Genomic DNA, 12,503 nt, shown 5'->3' with positions numbered 1-12,503 from the left:
GAGAAACAAAGTTAAAAACAGAGCAACAAGCAATGGATCATTTTAATGCTTGTAAATAGGTTGTTTAAATAAAAAAATAATCACGGCCCTGAAGAATGCTTTTGTAAGCCACATGTTGTTATATATATACAAAATGTTGTTTCTTTCCTGTCTGTTGAGTGAACATTCTCACTGAGGTTTGATGGTCATAAAAGTTCACTTTGGAACCAGCAGAAGCAAAGTTCCTTGAAAGTATTTTTAGGAATGCTGCTGTGGTCCTTCCAGATTCATCTACCTATCTTTGCTTATATAATTGGTTTTTTTTGAGGGGGAGTATTAGCCCTGAGCTAACATCTGCTGACAATCCTCCTCTTTTTGCTGAGGAAGACTGGCTCTGAAGGTCCAGCTCATATAGTTTTTTAAAATTCACTTTGAGAACGCAAAGGTTTCTCATCCATGGATTTTTTTCAAAGGGATTTCTACACCAAACCAGATGCCACAGAGTTTAAGCAAACTGAGTTAACATACTCTGATAAGAGAGACTGAAAAGTTCACATCCATAGGACTGGAGATAATTTGAATAATCATTACCATAAATTATAGAATAAAAAGCAAATATAGCTTCTACCTTTGGCAGAGCTAAATATACTTGATACTCCACTCTGATGCAAAGATAGTACAGAGAAGACCCACGTACCCTTCACCCAGTTTCCCCCAGTGATTATAAGTTATATAACTAAAGTACTATATGACAAAGACAACACAAAAAAAGAAATTACAGGCCAATATCACTGATGAATATCAATGTAAAAACCATCAACAAAATATTAGCAAATTGATTACAGCAGCACATTAAAAGGATCATATACCATGATCAAGGGGGATTTATTCCAGAGATGCAGGGATGGTTCAACATCTGCAAATCTATCAACATGATACACCACATTAACAAAATGAAGGGTAAAAATCACATGATTATCTCAATAGATGCAGAGAAAGCATTGGACAAGATACAGCATCCATTTATGATAAAAACTCTGAATAAAATACTTAGGAATAAATCTAACCAAGGAAGTGAAAGACCTGTACACTGAAAACTATAAAACATGTTGAAACCAACTGAAGAAGACACAAGGAAATGAAAGATGTTCCATACTCATGGATTGGAAGAATTAACATAGTTAAAATGTCCATATTTCCTAAAGCAATCTATAGATTCAACACAATCTCTATCAAAAGAAAAAATGAACAAATGGGACTACATCAAACTAAAAAGTTTCTGCATGGCAAAAGAAACTATCAACAAAATAAAAAGACAACCTAACAACTGGGAGAAGATATCTGCAAATCATATGCCTGATAAGGGTTTAACATGCAAAATGTATAAAGAACTCATATATCTCAACAACAAAAAACCAAACAACCCCATTAAAAAATGGGCAAAAGAGGGGCTGGGCAGGTGGCACAGTGGTTAAGTTTGCACATTCCACTTCGGCGGCCCAGGGTTTGCCAGTTTGGATCCTGGGTGCGGATTGCATCCCACATATAAAGTAGAGGAAGATGGGCATGGATGTTAGCTCAGGCCCAGTCTTCCTCAGCAAAAAGAGGAGGATTGGCGGCAGATGTTAGCCCAGGGCTAATCTTCCTCAAAAAAAAAAAAAAAAAGTGGGCAAAAGATCTGAGCAGACATTTTTCCAAGATGGCCAACAGGCACAAGAAAGGATGCTGAACATCACTAATCATTAGGGAAATGCAAATCAAAACCACAACGAGATATCCCACCTCATATCCATCACAATGGCTATTATTAAAAAGACAAGAAATGACAAGTGTTGGAGAGCATGTGTAGAAAAGGGAAGCCTCATACACTGCTGGTGGGAATGTAAACTGGTACAGCCACTATGGAAAACAGTATGCAGATTTCTCAAAAGATTAAAAATAGAACTACCTTATGATCCAGCCATTCCACTTCTGGGTATTTATCCAAAGAACATGAAAACACTAATTCGAAAAGATATATGCACCCTATGCTCATTACAGCATTATTCACAATAGCCAAGATTTGGAAGCAACGTAAGTGCCCATCAATAGATGAATAGATAAAGAAAATGTAGCATATATATACAATAGAATATTATTCAGCCATAAATAGATGAAATTTTGCCATTTGCAACAACACAGAGGGACCTTGAGGGTATTATGTTAAGTGAAATAAGTCAGATAGAGAAGCCAAATATCGTATGATTTCACTCATATGTGAAAGATAAAAAATCACCAATAACAAACAAATACATAGATAGAGAAATTAGACTGGTGGTTACCAGTGGGGAAGAGGGTACGGGGAGAGTGAAAGGGGTAAAAGGGCACATTTGTATGGTGACTGATGGCAATTAGACTTTGGGTGGTGAAGATGAAATAGTCTATGCAGTAAGTAGAAGTTGAAATATAATGATATATACCTGAAATTTATATAATGTTATAAACCAATGTTACTTCAATAAAAAATTAATTAAATAAAAAAATAATAAAGTACTACAATATCAAAACTAGGAAATTGACATTAATGCAATGTGTGTGTATAGCTCTATGACATTTTACCACATGTGTAGATTCATATGACCATCATCACAATCATGATACACAGCCATTCCATCATCACAAAGATCTCCCTCATGCTTCTCCTTTATAGTCACAGACCCCTTCATCCCATTTTTAAGCCCAGCCAATCATTAGCTTGTAAAATTACTCTTCTATGCTTATTTCTTACATACTTTTACTAAAATACGAAAAAGCCACAGGACTGGGTGTGAAGAGATGGCTGGTTCTAAGTTTGCCACTGGCTAATTCACACCCCTGGACAACTCACTCTCTGCCAGCCTCAGTAGTTCATGTAGAAAAACGTAGGTTTGGGGCTGGTCCCTCGGCTTAGTGGTTAAGTTTGGCAGGCTTTGCTTTGGTGGCCCAGGTTCGTGGGTTCAGATCCTGGGGGTGACCTACATCACTAGTCAGCCATGCTGTGGCAGCGACCCACATACAAAATAGAGGAAGACTGGCACAGATGTTAGCTCAGGGCTAATTTTCCTCAAGCAAAAAAAAATGAGGAAGATTGGCAACAGATGTTAGCTCAGGATGAATCTTCCTCAGCAAACAACAACAAAAAAAGCAGGTTAAGACTATTTTTTTTAGGACACCACCATTTAACAACTCATACAGTTATTTACTCTCATTTATGATACCACTTTAAAGACCATTAAATGCAAACCAAGTTAATAAAATATGATTTAAATATGTGGAGATCAACAAGGATTGAAGTGTTTTAAATGTATTCTGCATTAAAACAGCGACATTGTCAAATAACTTAGGTAACCAAAAGCTGCATTATGATAATACATCGCTCCTCTAAAATCTAAAGCAAGTAAAAAAATGATTTCACTTGAACCCATCTCGCAAGGTGACAGGTACTACTGTTCTCCCAAATGTACAGGTGGAGACAACTTGGCCCTGCCATTACTTCCTTTGTCCCCAAGGGCACCTTTTGGGGAGGAAAAAGCAAACATCCCGAAAATGTGCCTGGCCAAGTATCTGAGCTGGTGATGCTGCAGCAGAAACTGTAAGGTGAAGATTCTGAACTGTGGGGTTCAAATTTGGCCGTTTTCTGAGAAAGGAGATTCAGACATTGGAGCCGCTCTTGGCTTCCGCTGCCCAGAGTCTGGGGTCAGAGGACCCGCAAGGAAACTAGCAGAGGGGTTTCCTGCTTTCCTTTACGTCACTACTTGCTCGACAGGGGAGAACAAGCAGTTTTCCCCCAGTGACTCCTTCCATTTAAACCTTTAAGAATTTCTTCCCTGGCACCAATTTAAGCTTACAGATCTTTTTCTCTCTACAATTCACTCATTTTGAAGCCACCCAGCAGGAGGATGTTTGGAGCTCATCAACTGAGGCCTTCAACAACATATTGATGAAAAATGGGTCCCCCCCCCCCCCGCCCCCACCTCAAATAATCTGTACGAAAAATCCCCCGAGGAAGCAGAAACTTGAAAAGTGTCCTTTGGGGACTTTGGACCATCCACGTCTTTGGCGCTGTCTCCTGAGGATTTCATTTTAGATAGCATGAATTCTTCACTGAACCTTCCTTATTAAAAGGCACCATTTCTAAGCCCGACTCTCGAGGACAACTAGTAAAGGGCGATCCAAAACAAATGACCTTGTCAACCTTGCCTGTTGCAACGACGAGTCCAGCCCAACCATCTCAATAACCAATCAATCAGGGACGCCGTCCCCTCAGGCTCCCTCTGCTGAGCCTCCATTTCCCAAGATCTCCTTCTGCGGGTCCCGAAACACTCTGGACAACCGCACGCCCTGGAAGGGGCCGTCCCGGGGTCCCGAGCGCCCATCTCGGCCCTCACTGGACCGCAAGGATCGGTGGTCCGCCAGTGCCTGCGGGCACATGCAGCAGAGCCCGCACAGACGCCCGGTCTTACCCTTTCTCTGCTGGAAGGGCCCCATCGCGCCGTCCAGGAGGAGGCATCTGCGCGCGCCCGTGTGGCCGTGGCCTCGCTGGGTCGGGGTCGGGTGCGGACGAGCCCCGGCGCCGCCGCAGTTGTGCGCTCAGGCTCGGGGAGTCGGGCTCGGCCCGCTCCGCCCGCGCCAGCCCGGGCCGGACACGTGGTGCCTTCGCCACCCGCACCTCGGGTCCCTGCGGCCCCTCGGCCTCCGCAGCCGCTGGAGCGCGGCCGGGGTTGCGCACGGAGTAGGGAGAAAGGCGGGGGCCCAAAGGGCCGGCACCAGTAGGTGGGGTGCAGGGACGCAGCGGGGAAGGCCGCGCGCCAAGGGCTCCAAGGTCCTGCTCCCGGGGTTTCCGATCTGCAGGCTCCGTCCCTGTCGCCAGGGCCCCCGCTGCTGGCGCTGCACGCTCTGTTTCCAGGAGCCGCTGGGGGCGGGGGCGGCGCACTGCAGAGACTCAGGGTTGGGGGGATGGCCAAGGGCGGAGGATCTGCGGCGCAGACCCCCTTCTCGCTCCTGCCCGGAGACCCGGGGCCGCTGCGGGCCTGGGGCCGGAGTCCGCTGGCGGTCTCCACTCACCGCAGCTAACGAAGACGCTGTCTCCCCGCTGGTGATGCAAACCACAGAAAACCGCAGCGTGCACCTGAGGTGCCCTTTAGGTCTGTCCCTCCCTGGGAAAACTCTTCTGATGACCACAGCCTGTCTGTCTAGGGGCAGCTAAGGAGGCACCGCCCAAAACTGGAGAGGAAGACTTACCTGCAGCCGCAAGTTCTTTCTGACTTTACCAGTGACATTGGGCGCCTCCTCTAAACAAGGTGCCTCTGAATTTCCTAATCGTGGGGATGCACGTAGTCATTTACTTTCTAGCTCTCAGGAGAAAATGGCGATTGGGTTTAAAAAACAAAATACAATACTCCAGACTTCTTTAATAGCAAATGCAATGTAGATATAATTTGTATTGACTTTCGATAAGGCTGAAGGAAACCTCAGAACTGGAAAGAAAACGGTTCTAGTTTGCTAGTCCAAATGCAACACTAATTCCTCAGCCCCACTACCTGCTTTTCTGGGGAGGTGGGTTTCTGGAGATTGGTGGAAAGACACTTTCTTCCCTCAGAATTGCCAGAGGCCCAAGAGGCCCCGTCAAGAGCATTCAGTTTTACTAAAGACCTTCATGATGCAAATGGTTGCATCTGTCCTAGCATAGCTAAGGGTCAAAGAGCAGCCACCACGGTCAGGCTAAAGGCTGTTCCGGGTGAGTTTCTAACTGTTATGTTATCTGCTTACTTTTAGATTAATCCTCATTTTTACCCCAAAAAGGAGCTTTCTGTACAGAAGACCGCTTTTGGAGAACAGCATCCCTGTCCTCACGCTGACCCTCTTCTTTTCCTGGCTCCCCTTCTCACCCTGTGCACCAGAGTTTAGCACACACAGTCAGCTTAAAGTACAACAGACTTCTGTTTATGTGTGTGAGAACTTCACCCCGCAAAGTTTACACAGTTGAAACCCAGCAGTCTCACATTACTTAACTTGGCACATATTAAATGCATGAAATGTTTTATTCTGTTGTTCCAGCTCATTTTCCTCTGGTCATCCCTTCTCCCCTTCTCTGATCATAAGGCTCAGACTCTAAGATTTCTTCTCTCTGGTGTGTTTTAAATCTTGGAAACCCCCTCCTCCATTAAAAATGCAGATTCATATCATAATGGAACCCCATCACATCAAAAATTCTTCTTTCACCAAATCTTGACATTACTAGGTATTAGTATATACCTTGCCTCCTCCCACCTCCTGGCCTCATCCAAGGTCCAGCCAGTGAGTTTAAGCCCCCCTTGGACGGTCAACGGAGATAAATCCACCCCTTTGGCTTCCTGTCAGATCTGCTGTCTGCACCTTCTTTTCCTTCACCAACTATCTCATGGTCTCTTGGAATTGTGTCCTAGGAATTTGGTTTTCTCTCTTCCTTCTATGCATAATCCAAGCTTCAAGGCCCTCTGCATCAGATATTCCTAGATTGTTCCCTTTGAATCCCTCTTAGTTCTTTAAAAGATTGTTGTGAAGCTAAAAAAAAAGTGCGTGTAAAGTGCCATGGGAATGTAAGCCTACTGGCTTTAAGGATAAGCAGGCTCCTGTCCTTGCAATTTTACAGCTTCCTTTAAAACAGGGATTCCAACCTATTTGGAAGGAAACGTCATTAGATTTTTATTCCGAAGCCTTCAGAGCACTGGGATTGTGTGTGTGTGTGTGTGTGTGTGTGTGTGTGTGTGTGTGTTGAGGTGAGGTGGGGTGGGGTGAGTATGAGAGTAGTTCAGTGGGGAAGAGAGAAGGGTGGCTTGGTACTGATGAGGAGTTCCTGAGTGGGCAGCACCAAGTGGATTAGAGGATGGAGGAAGAGAGAGGGAAATCTTGTTCGGAATGGTTTTCATCAGTGTGAATGGGCACAGTGTTGACTGCTGGGGAACAAAAGGAGGCGCTTGTCCCTTGGAGTTTAGTTTCCGATTCATTGTCAATATACGTCCTCCACAACGCGTCTTCTATAAAATGACCTTCGGAAATTAAGAACACAAAAATATCTCTAGACAACTATGAGCACAAACTGCTGGACTCACTCTTTCCTGGACACATTGCAAGAATGCAGTGTAATTGTAGAAACTGTTGTTGAATTCATTTTAGGAGTAAAGTTTAAACCAGGAGGTTTATAGAATCTTGGAGATTGAAGGGACTTTAAAAGATTGTCTCATCTAGCCTTTGAGATGTTGTATCAATCACGCTCCCTCAGTGTTTGAGTTCCTTGTTTCTTCTGTCTGGCACCCAACTTCCCAAAACCCATGTGTTTCCAAGCCAGGGCTCATTCCTCATGGCTACTAAAAAATCTTTCTTTCTTACCTGCTTGTTTCTTCCTAGATTCTAGACTAGAGAAAATTCTCTGTTGATTTTTCTAGACTTGAGAATAATGTTAAATAACTAGCTCACAAATAGGAAGGTTCAAATGGTGCCCAGAAGCCACATGGTGCTATAAGAAACTCAAAGTTAAAGGAAAACAAATTCAGTTAAAGTGATTGCAAAGAAATGTCAACCTTTCTTTTTGGGGGGGCTAAACTGTAATTGTCTTGGGCTAAGAATATTTGAAGTTTAGTTCTTCCCTGCTTTCATCAAAATAAGTAGAGCTACTACCTGTGTGTAATTAATTTATTCATTCAGCAACATTTACTGAGTACCATATTCCAGACCTATCTTGTTTTCCCTTTTCCTCTTTCCATTTCCTTACAGCTTGTTTGTTACAGTGTGACTAGGTTGATATGTTTCTCCTCCAAGTTACCAGGTTGGAGAGGAGCTCAGATTTGCTGAGTGTGTTCTATATCCCAGGCACCAATTTACACAGTCTAAATTATTACGTTTTTGTTAAGAAGTAGTTATTCGTACACTTTATTGATGAAGAAAAGAAGATCCACGACTCGCTTACAGTCACACAGCTAGTAAATGGTGGAGTGGGGATTTGAACCCAAATATTTCTGATTACTCTGTATTCCTATTCACTGTAGAGCTTTCTGGAGCCCTGCCTTCACTCAAAGGAATAAGTCAAATACTAAATGCTACTGCAGGATGGACAGGGAGTTTTGGTCATCTTTTGTCCACTCAACTCAAACATGCCAGTAGCTTTCTCTTTTCCTATAGAAAGGGCTGGGCTCGAGTCTAATCAAAAGCCTTGGGAAGACAGTAGAACCATGTTAGACTCCCTCAAACCACACATATGATGATGAATTTTATATGACCATAAAAATATTTAAAGTATTAGCCAAGACAACAACTTTTATTCATAACAGATACGTTTAGTGAAATGAGAGGCAAGGTGAATTTGAGCAGCACATATACACTCTCTGAGCCTGTAGCTCTTGATCTATAGAACTAAACTAAGTAATAAACTAAGTAAACTTCACTATAGAACTAAAACAGAAGGAATAAGTACAATGCTCCAGGAGTCTGAGGTGTCAAAGGAAATAATGGAAACAAAAGTTCTTTGAGAACTATAACTGTGTATACATTATTGTACATGACCATAACAAAACAGCTAAAGGGAAATTACATGGTGAAGTAAGTGGAAAAGGAATATATTGTAATTTAAATAAGCTTTGATCACAAAGTCATGAACTTTTAGCATAAATGGAAAATTTAGAGATTAATTTCCCTCACTTTACAAATGAGGAAACAAATGCCCAGAGAAAGTAAATTGCCTGCAGTCACATCACATCCCTAGGAATATTGTTGAACATTCTAAAATAAGAAAGTGGTACCGTAGGACTAGGCAGAGTCAGTCAATAAATATGTATTGAATACCTACTATATATCAGGCACTGTTTTAGATGCTGGGAATGAAGTGTTGGAGTAAACAGTTTGCATCCTGCTCTGCAAGATCTGATATTCTAAGGAGAGAGTCAGGCAAAAGATATGTGAACAAACACGATCCTTTCAGGCACTGATAAGTGCTTTAAGGAAGTTAAAATAGGTTATATGAAGATGATGCCAAGGTTTTTGTTCTGAATAACTGGTGGATGGGAGTACGGTATACTTTGATGAGGCAGGATGTGGTTGAGGTGATGGTTGGGACGGGGATGGGAGAAATGATTAGTTCTGTTTTGTTCATGGGAAATGTCAGATAATGATCAGACATCCAAATGGGGCTCTGGAGTGGAAGTCTGAAGCTCAGAGGCTGGATATAAACATTTGAGAGTCTTCATCACATAGATGGCTTCCAAGCCACGGAGGTTTTCAAAAAGTGGATAATTTATTCTTAAATATAAAGGGCTTTCTTTGATCAGGTTGCTGTGCAAGCAAGGTGGTTCAAACATATCTTAGCTTATCCCCCCAAAACTAAAGCCACCAGAAGCTACTCAGCCATAGGCTAGCAGACCATCACCATAGCAACAGTGTCTTGTCAAAGGGGATAGGGAATCTTTTCTCATTTTGAGGCTTCAGTTATATCTGCCATTTTAAAATGAAGGTGTTGGTGACCACACAGTTATTCCTTTTGCTAAGGCTCAAATGTGTGCCTCAAATCCGTTCCAGTGACTGTTGTGTGAGGAGAGACTAGCAGCTCCTCTGCAGAAAAGGGTTTTCATTATCACGTGTCTAACTTCTGAGCTGGACTTAGATGATAATGGCTTCATATTTGTCTTTTTAAGATATATGTGTAAAGCCATCACTCAATTTAGATTTTCTTCTCGAAATTATCTTGAGAGCCTATTTTTGCTTATCTTTTCATTGCTTATTTATTTATTTATTGAGGAAGATCAGCCCTGAGCTAACATCTGCCACCAGTCCTCCTCTTTTTGCTGAGGAAGACTGACCCTGAGCTAACATCCATGCCCATCTTCCTCTACTTCATCTGTGGGATGCCTGCCACAGCATGGCTTGCCAAGTGATGTGTAGGTCCACACCCAGGATGCAAGCTGGAGAACCTTGGGCCCCCAAAGCGGAACGTGTGAACTTAACCTCTGCACCACAGGGCTCTCCCCCTTATCTTTTCATTTTTATGGGTTTTAGAAAATTTATCTTTCACTGCTTTCACAATAATCTTTATTTAGCACTCTGGTAGCAGTTGCTGTTATGTGCCAAAAGAAGTTGTTCTTAGGTAAAATTTCTTTTGGTTTAGAGGAAGAATAATGAAGTCAGAGATTACTGATTTCAGATATAATCTTTCTCAAGGGGAAGTCTGTGACCTGAAAGGCCCTCTCATGCCTGTAAACACTCAGGTTATGCAATGACTTAATGTTCTACCTTTAGAGAATAATTTCCCCTAGTCCAGCATATGATTTTCCTTGCAGTTGCATTTTATTTTTTACAGTAAAAATGTACAAGCATAGTATAGAAAATTTAAAAAATACAGAAAAGCAGCAAGAGGAAAAAGAATCATTTGCAATCTCTCACTCAAAGGTAAATACTAATAATATTTGTGTGTATATTCTTCTTATGTAATACAACAAAATAAAAATGGAAGTGTACTGAATATACTGTCTTCTTAAATAATAACTTTTTCCTGATCACAAAATAATACGTTATAGAAAATTTAGAAAATAGGTAAGTGTGAAAAAAACCAGAAAAATAAAAATTACTTATTATCCCATTCTCTGAGGTAACCATTATTACAAATTTTCCTACATTTTTAATGAATGTACACATACATATGATATATATGTATTTTTTGTTAAAACTTTGAAACTTGATTTCTCCACAGGACATCATATGTAATTTTTTCTACTATTGATTAATCTGCTACACAATTCTTTTAGCAGCTTTATAGTATTACATCATATGGCTGCACTATACTGTGTCTGCGAAAATGTAGATATTCATGCAAAGGAGTGGGTTCACATCAAATTAAAATGAATGTCTTTAACAATTTTATGCAAGGTAAATCAAGATAATAAGGGGATCAAGGTCACTGTTGAGCAGAAAACAAGTAGCAAAATAGCAAGTTTCTAAGATCTGTATGAAAGAATTAGGGCAGCCCCCAAGCTTGTTGATGATGCGTATATGAGTGTAGGGGTGTGATCAGGGTATTATATTGTAGGTCAACTACAGCTATAAAGATTACTCAAAAGGTATGGAACAATGTTAAAGCGCTCATGTATTTTGCACAGTATAGTTATATACACATACACAGATACTGATACAGGAACAGATATAGGCATAAATGTAGGACATCATCACCAAATTGTTGCGGTTTATGGAGTTAATGTTTTCAGTTTAGAGAATAGTTCAAGCTGGCACTGATCGTGCAGGCCTGGATGGAAGAACATTCTAAGTATTCATTCTTTTGGAGAGCAGCTGAAGGAACCAGTAAAACAGGTTCCTACATTTTATGCAACCAGTGTGGCTCTTTGACAGGGTTAATAATGCATTTCACAGTGAACTTCACGGGCCAGTACCTCCCACTCAGCAATATTTTGGGGCTTGTTAAAAATCTGGATTTCTGGAGTCACCCTAAACCAAATAAATCAAATTCTCAGATTGAGCACACTTCCCAGGTGATTCATATGGACATGAACTTATTAGAATGGGAATTAATTTAGAGAATTAAGAAAAAAACACCTGTGAGTTCTTTAGCATTAGGGATTTTTTTTCTTATTTGTATTGCTGACAGTGCAGTTCCTGGCTTATGAGAGGTGATGGTTATATTTTTTTACATTGACTGTTTGTTTTAATACTTGTAATGTAATAAGTCCTTGCCTTGTACTATAATATGTTTCTCCAAAACATCTTGTAACAACTTTTCAAACAATCCTCATAATCTCTGTGACTGTGCCTTGTATACACTAGGAACTTAGGAATGTTGATTAGTGAATGGCTAAAATAATGTGTGGTGACACCTAGTTGCTCTTACCCCAGAACAGTGGGCTACTCCCGATTACCTGGGATGCTGCCTTCTGTCCCTGAAAGGATTCCTTTTGGGAGTCAAACCCTCTGCATTTAGCATCTGCCAAAATTTCCACACGACCGTGGATGAATGACGGCTGAGCCCTCCTGACTTCGACTTTGTAATCTATAAAATAAAAGAAGTTTTGCAGAGATTCCATGAGATAGTACTCATGAGGACACTTTGAAATCAATAAAGTAATTTGCAAATGTAAGTTATTATCCTTAGCCTCTCCATCAAGGTTATCCCCATCAAGAACTTTTCTACCTGCCTCACTTCTCAGGAGATCCAATCACGGCCCATTTACCTGTGGTAAGCTTGAGGCAAGATTACATTTAAGAAATTTGTGAATGTGTGAGATCCTTAAGAGACAGGGATGGCAAATAATTTGACCCATGTCCACCATTCACCTATGGTATCCAAGACCAACATCACTAAAGAATTATGGGGGGCAGGCAAAATAAGTGAAGAGGATTGAGAGGTACAAACTTCCAGTTATAAAATAAGTGTCAGGAGGATGTAATGTACAGCATAGGGAATATAGTCAATAACATTGTAATAACTTTGTATGGTGACAGATAGTAACTAGACTTATCGTGGTGATCATTTT

The 12,503-nt window shown here is 41.4% G+C and overlaps 1 protein-coding gene across 1 annotated transcript in view; it reads right to left on the bottom strand.

Annotated features, from left to right (window-relative positions):
• The window catches only part of SYBU (syntabulin), a 107,058-nt gene extending 102,558 nt beyond the window's left edge, over positions 1-4,500 (bottom strand). Inside the window, exon 1 of the mRNA XM_046641973.1 lies at positions 4,461-4,500. Coding sequence (XP_046497929.1) covers positions 4,461-4,485 — 25 coding nt within the window. The 5' untranslated portion in view covers positions 4,486-4,500. The remainder of the gene's footprint in view (positions 1-4,460) is intronic.
• Between the last annotated feature and the right edge of the window lie 8,003 nt (positions 4,501-12,503).

Source organism: Equus quagga, chromosome 16 (genome assembly GCF_021613505.1).
Source record: "Equus quagga isolate Etosha38 chromosome 16, UCLA_HA_Equagga_1.0, whole genome shotgun sequence".
In the NCBI taxonomy this organism is placed as follows: Eukaryota; Metazoa; Chordata; class Mammalia; order Perissodactyla; family Equidae; genus Equus; species Equus quagga.
The sequence above is the reverse complement of the archived record's forward strand: the minus strand, read 5'-3'. Positions and strand labels throughout refer to the sequence as shown.